The following is a 17,861-nucleotide window of genomic DNA, read 5'->3' as shown; positions in this document are numbered from 1 at the left end:
TTGTTCTTAACTCCTACTTAATCCAACACAAGTCTCATACGAGCAGAATTGTGAGATTTAAAGTGGATATTTTCTTTAGGTGCAAGTGTGACAAAATAATTGTTGTAAAGACGGATAATGTTCATCCATAATAAATGCAAATATCTGTGTGGGTGCAGAACACAGCTGCCTACATATCTGAAAAATTTGTGGAAATATGATGGATGTTTTTTAGCATATAAGTAGTACTTTTATCCTGAAAAATTACTCACTAGGACTGGGAATTAAATAGGTAGGCTACATAAAGATCAGAAGATAAAATAAATTACCTTCAGCCTGTTGAAGGTAATCGAACTTCTTGAACCTTTTCACATTGTATCATATTCCAAACACCCATTTTAATGAATTTCATTTGGGATTTTTTTAAATTTTAGATCAACACAAAGTAGCAAATAATTGCAAAGTAAAAGTGAGGACAAGTGTTTTGTTTTTTTTAAAATACACATTTTTTAAAATAAAATTATGTCAAAACCATGGCATGCATGTTTTTAAACTACCTCAATTAAATTCAGGGTCAACTAAATTGAGTAAAACAAAGCCCACCTGTGTTATTTAATGCTGGTATAAATTCAGTTACTCTGTGAACCCAGCTGAAAGATAACCAAAAAAGTTCTGTTTGAGATAAAGTGAGACCAAAACTAAACTTTGCAGTCTTCTTGGAAATCACTTTGATTTAGGCCAGCTGCTTTGTGTGGGAGAAAACTCAAACTGCACTTCACACTGAAAGCATCAAATTGATACAGAAACATGGTGGTGGCAGCATCATGCTGTAGTGATGATTTTCTTCAGCTCAGAATTTGAAACAGGTCAGAGTTGATGGAAAGACACACCGTCTTTCCATCATTCCAGCAGGATGATTGTAATCATTCATCCATGGAATGTATTATTATATATGGCATATGTAATGGAATGAAACATATTCATATGTTTCATTGGTTTAATCAAGGTCCAGATCCTATTGATGATCATCCTCAAGACCTGAAAAATCCTGATATGATGGTGCAAATTTTCCAAAATGCAATGGATGAAACATGTCTCCTAGATCAGAGCTGGCAAAAACACACCCCAACAGCATACAGCTCTAACAGCAGAAAACAGGTAGTTCTACAAAATATTGACTCATGGTGGCTGAATACATATGGATGCCACAATTTTCAAAAAGAAAACATTTAAATAAAATCCTTTCTCCTGCAGTTCACCCTAATGTGCCATTTTGTCTTTGTCTATCACATCATACTGTAATGTGACAAATTGTGGAAAAACTAACCAAAAACCTAGTAAGTTAATTTGTTCTCCTTTCTTTTTTTAAACTATATCTAGCTTACAAAACCATCATGACAATTATGTTTTTTCTCCCTGTTGGGTCTGAAGGATGCCTAATGCCACTGAGGAGTTTGAGCTTGTTGTGGTTAAAGACGCCTGCTCTGCCAAGACGGTGCAAAAGACTGACAAAACACATCCATGTTATCCTTTCTGAAAACACAATACAGACTCTAATGTTTAAGACACAACTTCAGTCCGATATCCTGATGCTATTTCACAATAGTAATTCGGAGTTATGCAGTTTACACTCAGCATAAAGCCAATAAAACAGCAGTGCCTGTCCTACTTTGTCTTGTCATAATTGAAAATCAACTGGTAATAAAGGTGCACCTTCCAGCTGTGATTCGTCTTTGCTAAGCAATTTGCCCACAGTCTTTGCAGCAGCTGATGTAGTTCAATGATCCCACCACTGTGTGACAGCAGAGATCGACTCTCCGAGGGTCTCTGGCACCCAAACGGCTCCAACAGCCCAATTATAGCTGTTCTCCCCTCGCTGCTGATTCTGACTGAAACGCTCTGGCTATTATGATAGTCAGCTCCTTCTTTAACTCTCCTCCCTGTGGACTCACACCTGTTCAGAGCATCATCTCCTGTGTTCAAGGCATCACAGAAACTCTTTATTCAGCCTCCGCCACACGTGAGTGACTTATGTCTTCCAGACAATAATGATGTAATGAGTAGGATAATAATTCAGTGGAAGTGATTCTAAATATTTCATCACTTAAATTGCATGCAGTGTGGTTTATGTCTTGTAATCATTTTTGCTTATTAAGTATTTATGTTCAAAGATATTTTCTGAATGATACATTTAAACAATAGTATTTGATTGTTGTTGTTTTATCAGAAGTGTGTGCCATTTTAGCAGCTAAAATGAAGAAAAGACAAAAAAATAAATCAAAAACCTGGGGAAAAGATAAGCCTTTTCACAGCGCGGTGTGCAAAGGTGAAGATAAATCTCATTACAGTGGACATGTATTTTGAGGACTCACCTACAATCAGAGACACCCCAAGCAGAGAACAACGGGAGTCAGGTCATTATTACAGATTGAGAAGACCATACAGATTCCAGCTGCCTTCACTCTGAGCTTCCACATAGAGAGGGTAAAAAATAAGAAAATCTGGTTTCATTGAGTATATCTACAATGGATTCACGGAAGCAATTTAGAAAAAAACAAACAAAAAAAAGGTGTAAGCAGCATGGCTTTTAAGAATTAAAATTAAATGTTTTCTAAATAAGTTTAATCACACTAAAGCGTTTTTGTTTCAAATGCATCAAGTAATCTGTGTCCCTGTCATTTTCATTCTCAGGCACATTCATTTGATCTGTGACTCTACTTGTACAGAAAAACACATTTAATTTCCCCCAAAGGCTTAGCCTCAAATGTTTTTACATGCCACAACATATTACAATAAATTTTCTCAATGAATACTAATCACAGCATCGTCAAAGGTCAATTGTTTCTGATAAATAGAATATGTAATTCTAATTCATTCAATGAAACGTATTTTCTAAATAATAAAGTGGAGGATATATGCTCTTAGACTGAAAAAGGAAAAAGCTTCTGTGTTCTGCACAATGCTGCTTTCTATGTATAAAGAAAAACCCAAGGTGAACATAATTTATGGTCGGCCATTTGTACATTACTATGTTGGCTGTCCATCTGAACAATGAAAGACACTTTGATGATTGAAAAGATAAGAGTACAATGGAGTGGGTTATGATGTTCCCTCAACCTACAGCTTCGGCTCAAGGATGGGACCAAGAATAACACACCAACAAGCTGAATGTCCAGTCTGTGGTGTTGGATCAGTGCAATATGAAACAGTTAATAGCAATGGGTATTTTATCCTTGGTGTTTCTAGTTCTGAATTAAGCTCTTCTAGTTGTGGCAATACAATTGCTTTGCCACCCCTTAACAAAGGATGATCAGAGCTGTGCCACAGTGCCCATAGCTCAGTCCACACACTGACAGGGTTGGTTAGTAAGGAGGCAGGGTGAAGTGACTGATAGCTGAGTGCGTGTGCCGCTAATAGAAAGTGACAGTTTCATTTTGTTTATGATGTTGGCTTTCACAGCACATGTCCAAGGATTGAGGGGAGACGGCTTGAATCCATTTTTAGGATTCTGACAATGTCACGCCCTTTCACTTTGACGTACAATATCAGTCATTGTGCTGAAGAGAAAAAGACAAATCTGTACTGCAGGGCACGCGCAATAATTTTAGAGTCACAAAGCTGGTGTCTTTATCTTGAAATGCGTGTGGATTTTTGGGCAATGAATGAAAAGGTCTTTGTGTGTACAAATAAACAATAAAAAGATGTTGGTTACTACTCTAGGTCAAACAATAAGGTGAAAAAAAATATATGTATATTTTGGTTTTGGCATCTATAGCATTTCTTGATAGAACTTGTTTAAAGTGGAATTTTCTACACATTGTTTTACTGAATAAAGTCCAACAAAGTCTATTTTGTAGCATGAATATATAAGTATGAAAATATATTTTTTAAATAGCCGGATCAAAAGAAACTCACACAATGACCAATTGATTCCTTGTTTCCTCAGTTTAAACTGACCTGAAACTTCCTACAGAAAATGACTTCTGGCAATTTCAAATCCCTACTTAAATTATTCAAAGAAACAGCTTGAGCATTTTCAAAAATATTCCTGCTAACCTAATTTAAGTTTCAGCTTAATGATTAGTTGTATGTGTTTTTTTAAAAAAAGTTTATGACTATAAAAGATGGTTAAATCTAAGCTTTAGATTTAACCAGGTGCTAGAATCTAAGTTCTAACACCTGGACATGCCTTGGTCTTAAAAGGACAACTGTGTTGATATGAGTGTTGAGATTAGATTTTAAGATTAGATATTTGCTGATACTAATTTCCAGTCTAGAACTTCAATAAATCTATTGAATATTAATGTTATGTGCATGGTTAAAAACTCAGTAGCTTCAAAGTGTAGTATTATATCAATTGCCATTTAATTAGTAAACATGACCTATACATTTTGTGTACATATCCAACTTAACTCTTACCAACCATATTCAGTCACTGCAGTTTTTCTGATGTCAACAGATATTTTGACCAAAGTGCAGTTTCTACAGATCAGTCTTGTGTTTCAAAATGTTTCCATCTCGCACATTCAGCTATTTTTGTTTAGAATTCCGCTTGTAACATATTTTTACATGGTTGCAGTTCATCACATAGTGACGAAACTTCCTAGAAGTTATCGAGCTTCCTAAACTTTGCTTAAACTCTATTAACTGCTGTTTTCAGGTAAACTCTGAAAATCTTTTTTCTGCTCCATGTGAGTCGTCCACATAGAGCAGGTCCCATGACACAGACATACAGGAAGGTGCAACAGCAACACAGTCGCTTCATATATAGATGAAAAAAATTATGTGTGCACTAAATATGTAGTTTTGCAAGCCTTGCACACAAAATAGGTTACTTTAAAAATTAGCAGTGCAAAACCGACCACACAGCTAGCCAGCTAACCATTAACACAGCAGAAAGAAAAATCATAGAAACTACAACAACATGGATCAAGAGTCTATTTTAGCCAAATACTCTTATGTAGTTTGCTTTGCAAAAGGCCTTGTTCAGGTCCCTGCTGTCAGTATTACAAATTAATACACTGTATTTTTGACAGAAGACTCCATTGCATGTGTTTTTTACGTTTTGCTCAATTAATTCACTGTTTAGGCCCCCCCAGCCTGACTTAATGACAAATTAGTGAAGTTTCATGGCAATCAATTCAACTGACATTTATAAAACATGTGAGCCTTGAGAAGATGCATCACGAGGCACAATAGATGCATTGCTGTCAAACATTAATGTCCATCATTAATCATTTCAGAGATGATTTGATGATGCTCATAAGCTTTTCTCTAAATAAAAACTTCAATATAAGACCTCTCTCTTGCAATTGTTTCAGTAATAGGCATGGTTTGGGATTAATAGAGTTCTACCAAATATTGTCTTTTATTTATATATAAATAGATCATTTGACCTTTTCTTTAGAATCCATTGCACCTAAAAGGTTTTTATCTGTTTTTCCTCCCTGTCTCAGACGTATGTTTCCAAAAGATTGGAATGGATGGTTAAGTCCAGAGAGATTTGGTGACATGTCCGTCAGTGCCAACACAAGCCTGTCTTCTTTACCTACATCACCTCTGCTTTTCAATGGTTCTACCTCTTCACATTCTCTGTTTTGGGAGAAGGAAAGTGCCAATCATGAATCTGTGCAGGAAATGTCAGGGAACAAAACCCAGCTCATGTCAGACCTCTCTGTTCTTGAGCAGGAAGAGCAGTGCCATATGTCTCCTGTCCTCACAACATGTCTTGTGGTGTGGTACAGTGTTACAATGGTGCTGGGGTTGGTGGGAAACATCGGCCTCATTTGCATCATCACCCATCGCAGAGAGAAAGTCAATGTCACCAGCATTTTCATCTGCAATCTGTCATTCTCTGACATTTTGGTGTGCATGTTCTGTCTCCCCTTCACTGTCATTTATACACTCATGGACCATTGGGTGTTTGGGTCACTGTTGTGCCGTCTGGTGCCATTCATCCAGTGTGTATCTGTAACGGTGTCAGTGCTGTCTTTAGTCTTCATTGCTCTAGAACGACATCAACTCATCATTAACCCATCTGGATGGAAACCAAGCATTCCCCAGGCCTACATGGCTGTCATTTTCATCTGGATTCTTGCCAGCTTCACATCTACACCCTTTTTAGCCTTTCAACTGCTCACAAATGAGCCATACACCAATGTAGTCCTGCCACTTCATCCTCAGCTGTATCCTCCTGTTTATCTCAATGCCTCTCCAACTCAGCTTGTCTCCACTACTTACAAAAATTCCTCCATGCCTTTAAATCTCTATCGCTCTCTCTTCTCTTATGTCCCCACCTCTCCTCATATGGAAGCCTGTGTGGAGCACTGGCCATCTCACAAACATAGGGTGGCTTACACCACATGGCTTCTGCTGTTTCAGTACTGTGGTCCACTCCTGTTGGTGCTGCTCTGCTATGTCAGAGTTTTTGTTCGCCTTCGCCACCGCAAAGACATGTTGGACCGTGCCAGGACGCCAGAAAACCAGCGCATGACCAACAGCCGGCGGATCAACATCATGCTGGTCGCACTCATAACGGCCTTTGCTCTTTGCTGGCTTCCGCTCACCATCTTCAACGTGCTGTCCGACTGGAACCTGGAAGCTCTGCCTGTCTGCCATCACAACCTCCTCTTTTCCGTCTGCCACCTGCTGGCCATGTCCTCCACTTGCATCAATCCCATCATTTATGGCTTCCTCAACTCCAACTTTCGTCAGGAAGTGCAGGAGGTGCTGCTCCACTGCCGCTGTTTCCCACAAGAAGAGGAGCTTGAGCGTTTTCCCATGTCCACAGTAAACATGGAAATGTCTCGCACCTCTGTGCCTCTACAATGCAGAAGTAATTCAGTCTGACTTTAGGAAAGTCACGCCTCTATAATAGGATGTAGTCAGATAAAATGTCCAGCTTTTGGACTTTGATTTTCTTTGTTTTATCAGTGATTTAAAATACAGTGTACTATAATGTTGTTTTTTCTCGTTCTGTGCATCCTTTTAATTAAGTAAGGACTGTTAATAGTACAAAAGCATTGGTTTTAAAGTATTAAGGGTAATGTGGAAGTATTAGCTAAAAGTTTCTGTAAAAAAATCATTGTGACTATTTGTTTTCAAGTGGACTACTGTGATAAATTTATAGTATTTTTTTGTATTTATGACAATTGTTTTGTGTAAAAGTGAACATTTCACAGTGAAGAATAAATTAGGCTTGTTTTGTGATTTTTGTGACAAATAAAGATAACATATTGCTTTACAATATTGCTAAGACTGCTTTTGATGACCTCGGTTGTTTATTGACCGTGTTTATATTTCGCTTTATGGTGTTATTAAAATAACTATTTAGCTTTTGCTCAAAAAGGTGTGAGCAATACATGTGCAGTAGCTTAGATTGACAATGTATTGTTTACAAAACAACAGAAAAATTAAGAATTCACATTATAATGATTGAAACAATAACATTTCCAAATCCACTAAAACAGTAGCCTGATTGGTTTATTACTTTTGAGGCACAAACAATTTTCCCACTTTCAGTCCTTTCAGCAAGTATGTTTTATTAAATTCATCAGCGTTTTCTGCAGCACAACAGTCCAACAACATGATGCTGCTTGCAAACTTCCCTCTTTTTCCTCTATATCTAAGGTTTTAGTTTTGTTCTGAGGTCAATATACACATTTCATACCAAAATGTTCTTATTGTCATTATGGTGTGTATGCGCTTGTGTGTAATTATCTTAACAGATAAATGTGGCCCCTCCAGGCATCTGGAAATTGTACCACAGGCAAACTTGTGGAGGTCAACAATTTTCTTTCTGATTTCTTGCCTGATTGAATTATCTTTTCCCCATGATGACACAAGGAGGAAATTTGTTTGTATGTGTGCCTGAAAATACATCAATAGGTGTGCCTTTGTTTACCTTGTTGTGAATTATTCTATCAGAAGCTTACAAAGCAACACCATTATCATCAAGGCTTTTCCAAATTGTTTTTAATTAAGGAGTGATTGCGCCAAATCCGTGACTCGATAGAGTCAGGTGGATTTCCCAAGATAGAATACGTTTATACCATTTTGAATAATAAACTGAACTTCATTGTTTGAAAACTAGGAAGCAGATGGGATCTGCTTAATTGACTTCAAATCTGTTTGTATAATTGGACTGAAATGATTGTTTTGTAAAGTGCCTTGCTTTGTTGTGAATTGGTGCTACACAAATAAACTGAATCAAATTTAAACTATACGTAGTAGTCTTTGTTTGAGTAAACAAAAATTTTAAGAAAGTTTTAAAGAATTCTCAAAAAGCATTCTCTCACTCTATTCTGGCTTTAACAAAATAATTCTGGTATCCCTGAATGATCTAAAACAGAATAGAATTGGTTCAATATAATATCAGATAGATATGTGTCATTTAATGCAATATGCTGGCTCAGTTGTATATGCTACAATATATTTTAAATATCAACTGGAATTACTATTCTGTACTAGTTACTGTTTCATTAAATATTGGTGGTGACACACCTTATGTTTTATTTATTATTTCAACTTGTGTCTGATGTTGATCTGACTCTGTTCTGTTCTTTAGTACTAGTTATATCTAAGCAATGGCTACTTTGCACATTTTTATATATAAAAAAACTGAACATTCATTTTGGCTCTTTAAATGACACTTTCCACATGGTCAGAAGAGACTAGCTACAGCAGCAGAAAGTTAGAGTAATGAGTAGATGAAGTAAAAGAGCAATCCATTTGAGTTTGTGATTACCCACATTTATGTATCTAAATGGACATTTAAAAAGAATAACAAAGTTGTTTTATTATAGCTCATATTGTCAAATATATTCAATATTTGGTTTTGTGATGAAATAATATTCAATTTTACACCTGACTGTCTTCATTTAGGATTCTTCAAAAAGTAATTTCAGATTATGATAACCATATAATGATCTATGTCTCAAGAATGCTCTCTATAGATGACTCAACACTGTGGCACTGTTGAGTCCTGGAGTCAATACTTTGTGACTATTTTATTATTCAACAAGTGGTTCTGTACCGATGGAACAGCCTTCAGCAGAAAACCCCCCGAAAACAACTCCCTGTCTTCAGCTGAACGGAAATGACGCATATCACGTATTAGCCAATCATGCCCGTCCGTCTCAGAACGTCTTGCAACTCAAACCGCAGGCGGCATGTGTTTTCGCTGGCTGAAAGTTAGTAACATTTCAACTTCTCTGACATATCAGGTAAGTACATTAAAACATACGCCGTAATGCTTACTGCGATATTATTGTCCTCCTAACAATCAAAATATGAGTGACATGAAGATTATTATGTAACGGAAGTGTGACGTTTCGGGGTTCACACCAAAACAGTGCTAACGGAAACAAATTGTTAGCTTGCTAACTTAGCAGAAAATTGGCCAAGTATTTTAATTGGGTCATATATTCGCGGATTAATGCATAATTACTGTTGTTAATTTGCTTTTGGTTATATTCTAGGGTAATGCATGAAGAAATTCCTCGTCAAGTGTTATGTCAGCAAAAGAACGTGTGTTGTAATCTTCAAGTGTGTTGTAATCTTCAAGTTATTCTTTTATTAGCCTAAAATAGTTCGATCGTGATCTATAGTATCTGAGATATTTTAGAGTAGTTGAGAGAAAAGACGAATGCTCGACTTAAAACTGCCTTACTTCCGGACATGAATTTTGAACCCAAATAGGACATGCATGCTACCGTCATTATCTTTACGTAGAAACGAAACAGTTCCTGACGTTAATCTTTGAAATACAGCACAAATCAGATTTTAAATTTGATATGTTGTTCATATAACACATTTAGATATGGGCCAGAGAGTAAATAAAACATCACGACAGTCAAAAATAATTGTGCAATTTAATTATACAAAAACAACTGTAATATGATGTGGATGTTTTTGTTTTGGCTGCTTTCACCTCCTCCTCTATGAGACAAATCTACTAATTATTATTTTTATTTATTTATTTAGATATTTGCAGAAAATGTCAACTGAACGTTCTCTAAAAACATAATTCATTGAGTGATAGTCAACATTGTACATCATTTTGAGCTGTGGTAGTTTTTGTCACAGGCGACTTATTGAAAAACATTGCAGAAAATTAAATTAAACATGTTCCAAACCATTTAACGTTTTATTCCATACAGTTTTTTTCTCACTGTTTTTCAGTAACTGAAGACGAAAGACTGTGATGAGCTCAAGCAAATCCTCAGTTCTTAAAGGTATCATCTTTTTTATTGTAGTGGATTTAGAGTGATTTTTACTGCTTCCAGTTGAAATGTGTAATTATGCCTAATGTCTTTGCAGATGTTGTTGCCTATGTTGATGTGTGGTCCTCGGATAAAAGAGCAAACTATTCAAAACCTTTCATCCAGCAGCTGGAGGAAATGGGTGCTCGGGTCAGACAACACTTTTTATGTTGCTGTGTTTTCAGATTGTACATACAGTTGAACACAGTTATCTGCACACATTGTATGAAAATAAGCAAAACCATTTTTTTCAAGCTACACTTTTTTCTGTTTTAGGTTAAAGAGGATTACCAAAAGGATTTAAATTACTAAATGCCTGAATAATCATTCTATTTTTGTTATTATTATTTTATTTTTATTGATTTATTTTTTTGTATTCTAAATTCTAAGCATACATTTTCTTAGCATATGATGTAATTGCCTTAACATCTGACTTGTTAGATATTGAGGTATCTGTGTCACATGTTTTTGTTATCCTTCCATATGCTTCTCACTGTAGTTTTCAGATTTTTGGCCTATTTCTTCGAACAGAACTAATGCAAGTCTCTGATTTGCTGTCAACCTTGACTGCGCATGGCTTGTAAGATCAGCCAACAAATAGCCAAGAGACCACCGCCACTCCAAAAACATCCACCTTGTTCCCTATGAACCACTTTCAAATAGTCTGGCAGTATATTTAGGGTTATTGTCCATTTATTATCCTCATTGTTTTTGCATTTGGTAAACAGTACTCATTTTTTATTATCCTAACTGAACTAAAGCAGAACATTTATTCAGATTTTTTTTAGATATATTTTGTCAGACAGACACTGAGAAATTTGTATACGTTTTCACACCCTGTACATAACTATCTAGTTTCAACTGTTTGTTTGCAGTAAATAAGTCTGCTTTAACCTTTCCTTTAAAGGTATCAAAAGGATTTAATAAACAAGTCACACATGTTGTATTCAGCAATGGACATCAAGCTACATGGACGAAGGCTAAGAAACGGGACGTCCAGCTTGTGTCTGTTCTCTGGGTTGGCAGGTGAGAGGAGCTTTGTAGACTTACTTTGTTGAAGCAATGTTCCTAAATCATGAGAGTGCCCTAAACGTTTAGAAGATGGTGTTCTCAACCCTTTCTATTTTGTGCTCTGTCCAGGTGTTACGATGATTGTGTACGTGCGGATGAAAGTTTATTTCCAGCTTTAAATGATGAAAAAAACCCTGTGATGAAAAACAGGCAGGTGAGTAGATTCAGATTTAATGGTTTCTGAAATTTAATCTGGAAAATTAAAAATAAAAATGTTGAATAGAAACAAGAAGTATAGTAAATTTCTCAATTCTTATAAAATATCTTCTGCTTAAATGACCTTGCCTTAATCGTGACAGATATCGAGTGAATAAATGAAAGCTTTTTAAAAGAAGTTTCATTCGTGGCCTTAAATTTTCATCTAAGATTCTTTAGTTTTCAAAGTAAAAAAGTATCTTTGAAGTGATTTTTGGTTTTATTAATTCATAGCATTTTCTTATATTTTGTTATATCTTTATGTACAGCTGTACAGGTCAAAGGGTCAGTTAAAATTTTGTCGACAAAGTAAGGTGTTTGGAGTTTGCCTTTATTGCTTTTCATTAAAACATTTTGGGGTTTTTGTGATTCTTGCAGCATCGCTGCATGCTGCCAAAACATTCTCCTGAAAGGACTATTGAAAATGATTGGCGTTTGAAGAAGAAATTTGACAAAATGGTGAAAGAACTGCCTTCGTTAGAACCTCAGGGTAAGTATACTGGATTTTTTATTTTTTATTTTACTGCACAGAATGTGATCGTCTTAACTTATTTTCTTGCAGTTGTGGATACGTCACCAATCATTATCGATCAAGAAAATGGAATAATTTACAGCCCGGCTTTGAAAAGATCTGATTACATGGCACGACGCTTGAAAGATATGAAAGAAAAACGGGAAAACATTTCACCCACAGGTAATCTGAAACTGAAAACTTAAATCTACTGAAACTGATAAAATGCCTGATACACCTGTTTTTGCTATTCAGCGTCTCAAGCGGCTGATTCCTGCTCACCCACCGGTTTGAAGCCTTCTCTTGGAAGCACACCAACTTTCCTCAAATTCATCTGTAAGAAGACTTAGTCTAATCATATTACTAATAGTCTTTAGTCAATTTTCAGATAATTTGCCTTTTGTTTTGTAGACTGTCTATTTTCTGACAGAATGTTTGGCTTTGTCATTCATCTTCTTTTAACTGCAAGAAGAGTAAGGTAGAAAAATAGTGATAAATGCATTAAAATGCTTTTTCTTTTTTCAAAAATAACAAAAATATTTTCTTTTGTCCAATATGCAGCAGATGACGAGTCTGATGAGTGTTTGGTTGCTGACCCTGGCGGTTCACCTGCTAAGGAAGAAGAAAGGTCATCTGATGATGAAGACCACAATCTAAGTGGACGAGGCTCAACGAAGCCTTGGCTCTCACCTTGCCAAGACGTGCCTGAACAGATTTCAAGGTTGCCTGTAGTTACTATCCTTCACGACAAAGAGGTTAAAAATGTGAAAAAACAAAGAAAGTCCAGAAGAATTTCAATAAGAAAAAAATCACCAGAGGTTGTTAAATGTGGAGACGTTTCACAGAGTCCTATCCAGGATACTCCTGGTAAGAGCCAAATCCTCCACAAGGAAAGACGGCAGTCGCATGTAAAACCATCTAAAGTGTTACCTAAGGAATCTGAAAATAAGTTAAAAATACCAGTGAAAAAGCCAAGGACAGACACTGATCCCCAAGTTTCCCCAAATGCTGTGAAGTCTTGCTGTTCATCATCAGCAACAGTGGTTACCGCTGCAACTGAAACGTCTAATAAAAGTTCCCTGGCAAAGAAAACTGAATGTAGAACACCCAAAAAAGCCAGCTTGTCATTTTCTGCCTTGGTTCGATCTTTCACTGTGCCCAACGAATGTAAAAATGTTGCCTCCAGTTCCACGGATGGAGGTAATGATGTGTTCGAGGACTACTTCTCTCCCTCTAATCACAAAAGACCTGTTTTGCCCAGTTTACCCTTAGAGAGCAAAATTGAAATACCCTTTGAGTTGGACCCTCTTCCAAAGAGGCAAAAACCAAGAAAAGGTGGAATTTGTGGATCTGAAAAGAAAAAAAGGAAGCTGGAAGAAAATCATTGTGACAAACATCTCAAGCATGAATCTAGAAGAAGCAGTGGGTGTGTTCAAGGAGACCTTGAAATCCCCCTCCTCGGACCAAATAGTCCCGCTGTTGATGTGAAACAAGTGACTCAAAGACAAAACTCTCTGGAGTTTTCAGGCAACAGTAAAACTACAGAAGATGTTGAGAAACTGAGACCAGCGTCATCAGGAAACCTGCCCTTAGAAAAAGACGATGCCACAGAATCAAAGCAGCAGAAAAACTCAGATTTCACTGCAAATTGCCATAGCTCTGAAAGTGAGTAGTACAAATATTCAGGTCTAGAATCCTATTATTTCTGGCATTTTGAGCATCCTGAATTGTAGAGGCTATAACAGTGTTTGAGTGCTAGAATTGGTGTATATTTCTTAACACTTACGGTTAAACTTGGTTTATCTTATTTTTAAGACATCTTTATTTTAGTTGTTACATGAATTTGAATATTGAAATGAATAAAGGTTTACCATAAAATGAGGCCTGATCGATCAATTTTCTCCTCAGAAACTCCAGGTATACTTACAGTTAGTCACTTTTAATGAAAGAAAGAAAAGCTTATATTTCTTAGTTTTATCAGTTGTTTTAAAATGAACTTTATTTGTAATCTCTGGGGGGAAAAGTGATTTTGAATATAAAAGAGACCTACTTAATTCAACAAAATGCACTTTCTCAGCTAAGTAAAAAAGGACATCCCAAGCCCTATTAATTGGTCTTACGTTCTCTTTTGGTTGAAATAACTTCAGTGTGACATTTCTTGCCCATCTTCCAGGCTGTGGACTTACACTTACAGCTGTGAGATGTTTGAGAGGTTTCCTGTATGTTCAGTCAGTTTTAAGTTGTCCCACAACAAGATCTGGACTTTGACAGTCAAACCATGGAGCTTCCACCTGCGATGACTGATTTCCAGTCATTTTGAGATTTTATTCAATCTCTTATCGGGCTGTAGCTTCTGCATTGTTCTTTCGGAAGACCTCAGTCAGCTGTTTTGACTGAACATACAGTATGAGATTCAAACATGGTGATTCTTCTTCATAATACTTAATAAAACAGCTCTAATGTACACCAGATAAGAAACACCTGTGTGCAATTGTAGCCATTTTAAGTGGAAATAAATGTATTCCTAACCTGAAATTACACTTAAAACATTTAAGAGGGTAATTGCTTAGTTTTTTTTTTGTTTATTTAAGTTGCATAGATTTTTTTTTTTAGTTTGGTTAAAATTGATATTGAATTTATGTTCTAATTTTTAAACTACTGTAAATTAACAGCAGGCTGCTTTTACAATAAAACTTTTTTTCCTGGTTAAAAACATTGTTACCACAGATGTTTCTTTAATTGGTGTATTTGGGATAACTGTTGACCCGGTTTGAGTCTTTGACTGGCAAAACTTGCTTGATTTTGATGAATTTTAGTTTGTCACCTTATTCAGACACTTGACATTTTATATATTTGTATAATATTTTGATTTGGAGCAACCAAATTTGTCCTTTGAAGAAGGTAGAAGTTTTTCAGTGGTTAGATGTGACCTTTCCCTTTGTATATTCAAGTGAATGCATGTCGAGGATAATAGAGCCATCAGAGCCTTTTGCCTAACAGCTGAAAATTAGGACTCTCCTCTGCTCTTTCTGGTATTTCTGAAAAGGTTTCAGTTTTCTATCTTGGCTTTGGTCTTTCTGAGGTCTGATCCTTTTCTCTTTTTCTGCAGTTTCTTCCCACAGTCTGAAGACAGATATTTGGTTAATCTGAGTCTGATTGTCAGTATGCATTGCGGTCCAGCTCTGTTCATCTGATGTATGGAATGGTTCTAGTTGACAGTCTGCTAAGAGCCAAAATACTCCCTACAAGTTGTGTAGAAAACATATTTATTTGTGCAAATTATGTTTGTTGGTGCTGTGTCCTGCTGCAGAAATAATCTGATTCAAATTTACTGATTAGATAGTTTTAATCTTAAATTGGCATGCCATAACTTATTGTAGGACAAATGCCAACCAAGATTGATTACTGGAATAACTTTAGCTCTGATGTCAGTATGTTTTTGTTTGAGTGTTTTTCCTTTGATGCGGTGTGCACTGTTAGAAGTTGCATTGTTTGTACTGAAATTCCTGCAAGTAATTTTGTGTAAAAATGATATAATATCCTTCAACTGTAAGTTTTGAAGCAGGTCACAGTTGAAAGGAACACAGCCACAGCTGTTTGACAGCCTGACTGACACTCCCATTCTCCAGCTCGTCTCTATTTTAAATAGTTTGTTTTGTTTTCATGTGTAGGTGGAGGAAATGAATGCGCCGTCGGTGCTGGTTTCACAGAGATCACCTCCGTCGCTGAAGAAAATCAAAATAAGCAAGCTGACGGGAGCCTTCAGAAGATGGTTAACAAAACAAAGGTAAATGGATGAAATGCTTTTTTGTTGCTAAATTGGATGTCAGTGTAGACAAAATCCAGGGAATGTTGATTGGATAAATTTGAACACTTTCCTCTGGTATGAAATTCTGTGACAGATTAGAGATTGATTTTTTATTGTTTTGTTTTTTTTTTTGCCTCAAGTTTTTTTTTTCTGGATAATAAATAGATTTTCAGACAAAGTAAATGTTTTTGCAATCAGTTTTTTATGTGGTTCCTGCCTCAATTTTGAGCATTTTGCAATGAATTGTTTAACCTTTCTCATCTTAGACATCCATGCATGAATATGTAGATAAAAAAAACTGCCTTTCTGATGTAGAAAGGTTTGAAAACAAACAACATATCAGCTGTGTTTATTTAATAGACGTGTACGGACTTCCTCTTAAAGGACATACATGCTTGAATGGCTGACGGCATTGGAAGCACATAGATGAGAGTTTCTGTCTGGTCCTTCCTGTGTTTTGGCTGTTTGATGGTAGCATAACTTCCTTGCTTGGGAAATGCACCTGCAGCTCTGTTTACGTTACGCTGCTAACCTCAACAAGCTGTTGCTGAAAACGGCTTAACTTTGTTTCACGCCCCTCTGCAATCACACTTTTCAATTCATCGTTGCTCCTCTTTGTTTTATTCATAACTTTAAAATATTCCCTATTTCCAAGGTGCATTTATTTGGTTTATTACTCAAGAACTCTAAAACAAAGAAAGTTGTTTACCAAATAATAAACTGAGGACCTGATAAATGAGGTCAAAAGCATTACATTCTAACCACTGTTTCCTTCTCTTACTCTGAAAGAAGACAAAACTGGTGGTAATCTGTTGAATATAAATGTCAAGGATTCGTATGTCATTTTGTTTTGACAGCTTATAAATCCTCAATGCAACACGTGCAATCTGCTTTTTTTCTAATGAAAGTTTTTCAAGACTGTCTTTGTTATGACAGACCACTTTCAAAGAATCAATACAGAATTTCTCTATAATCTTGCAAAAATACTTCACACCTACCTGTAACTATGTAGGTCAAATACTTCTGCTGAGGTTAGTGGTGGTCTTTCTTCTATTTTTAACACAATCTGAGTGTTTGTCAGAAGTATAAGTTGTTTTCACAGACATTGTGTCACAAAGAAGAGTTGTGGAAATCAGAGTTTTTCCCCTTTGGCAGAGCAGGTCATCCAGAGTCACCTGATTGTCAGCATGTGAACAAAACTCAATTAAGTTTTTCATTCTATTTAGTGCTGCACAATATCCTGCAAATAAGTCATCATTACGGGTAACATATCAAAGGACTGTCGGCAGTGCTCTATTCATTCGTCATTATAAGTGTCAGGAATACATGCTCTACCTGCCTGTTGGAGCTTCTCTGCAGTAGAAAGCCACAACTGATGCCGATGTTGGTTCCCAAGAAATTAAAGGTCACAGGGAGAGTTGGAAGCAGAGTAATGCAGATGATAGAAGTGGAAAGAAAATGTTGTTTTATAGCAGCAAATATTCAATAATATTGCCTTTCCATTATTTTCCAACATTGCGCTGCCGTAAGTCGAATTAATTTCTATCTTATAAATGAGAGAATATTCTGATCGAAATAGTTCCTAATCCTAATAATAAATGCTTGAGAGGCAGTCACACTTACTTGAATCTCTGTACCATGTTTTATCTTCTATCTGACGCATTAGCCTGAAATCTTAACAGATTATATTAATGGATTCTGAGTTTCTGATTGTGACCCTGAATCTTAGAATGTTTAATGTGATTCAGACTTTTTTGTTTATTTTATTTTATTTTTTTTTTACAATTATCAGTGTTTTTAATGTTCATACTACTTGGCTTAAATTTAATATTATCATTGTTTTGTTGTCCAAAAATGTAACTTTTTATTTTTACTTGTGCATCAATTCATTCTCAGTCAATCTAATTGTCAGCCACAAAAAAAACAACATTTTTTTTACTGCTAAAAAAACAGCTTTTTGTCTGGTGATGCATCAAAACTAAAACAAGACTACTAAGTAGCAAGATTCTTTGAATTTTTCTGTCAGACTTCAAAC

General features: G+C 36.0%; 2 protein-coding genes across 2 annotated transcripts in view; both read left to right on the top strand.

Annotated features, from left to right (window-relative positions):
* The first annotated feature begins 1,932 nt into the window (after positions 1-1,932).
* Positions 1,933-7,166, top strand: LOC129360067 (neuropeptide Y receptor type 4-2-like). The gene is made up of 2 exons (XM_055030144.1): positions 1,933-1,999; positions 5,436-7,166. Exon 2 carries the CDS (start codon positions 5,440-5,442, stop codon positions 6,826-6,828), a length of 1,389 nt encoding a protein of 462 aa, XP_054886119.1. The 5' UTR covers positions 1,933-1,999; positions 5,436-5,439; the 3' UTR covers positions 6,829-7,166.
* A 1,949-nt stretch (positions 7,167-9,115) lies between these two features.
* The window catches only part of mcph1 (microcephalin 1), a 34,138-nt gene continuing 25,392 nt past the window's right edge, over positions 9,116-17,861 (top strand). The window contains exons 1-10 of the mRNA XM_055030129.1: positions 9,116-9,203; positions 10,162-10,214; positions 10,300-10,391; positions 11,149-11,267; positions 11,382-11,466; positions 11,886-11,997; positions 12,070-12,201; positions 12,274-12,354; positions 12,580-13,683; positions 15,690-15,805. Coding sequence (XP_054886104.1) covers positions 10,184-10,214; positions 10,300-10,391; positions 11,149-11,267; positions 11,382-11,466; positions 11,886-11,997; positions 12,070-12,201; positions 12,274-12,354; positions 12,580-13,683; positions 15,690-15,805 — 1,872 coding nt within the window. The 5' untranslated portion in view covers positions 9,116-9,203; positions 10,162-10,183. The remainder of the gene's footprint in view (positions 9,204-10,161; positions 10,215-10,299; positions 10,392-11,148; positions 11,268-11,381; positions 11,467-11,885; positions 11,998-12,069; positions 12,202-12,273; positions 12,355-12,579; positions 13,684-15,689; positions 15,806-17,861) is intronic.

The sequence above is a fragment of the Poeciliopsis prolifica genome, unplaced genomic scaffold (assembly GCF_027474105.1).
Source record: "Poeciliopsis prolifica strain line A6 unplaced genomic scaffold, Auburn_PproV2 SCAFFOLD005, whole genome shotgun sequence".
Lineage (NCBI taxonomy): Eukaryota > Metazoa > Chordata > Actinopteri > Cyprinodontiformes > Poeciliidae > Poeciliopsis > Poeciliopsis prolifica.
Note: the sequence above shows the minus strand (reverse complement) of the source record. Positions and strands in the feature narration are given on the sequence as shown.

Excerpts from the sequence above, each read along its gene's own strand:
- LOC129360067 (XM_055030144.1), top strand. The coding sequence starts at position 5,440 with ATGTTTCCAAAAGATTGGAATGGATGGTTAAGTCCAGAGAGATTTGGT.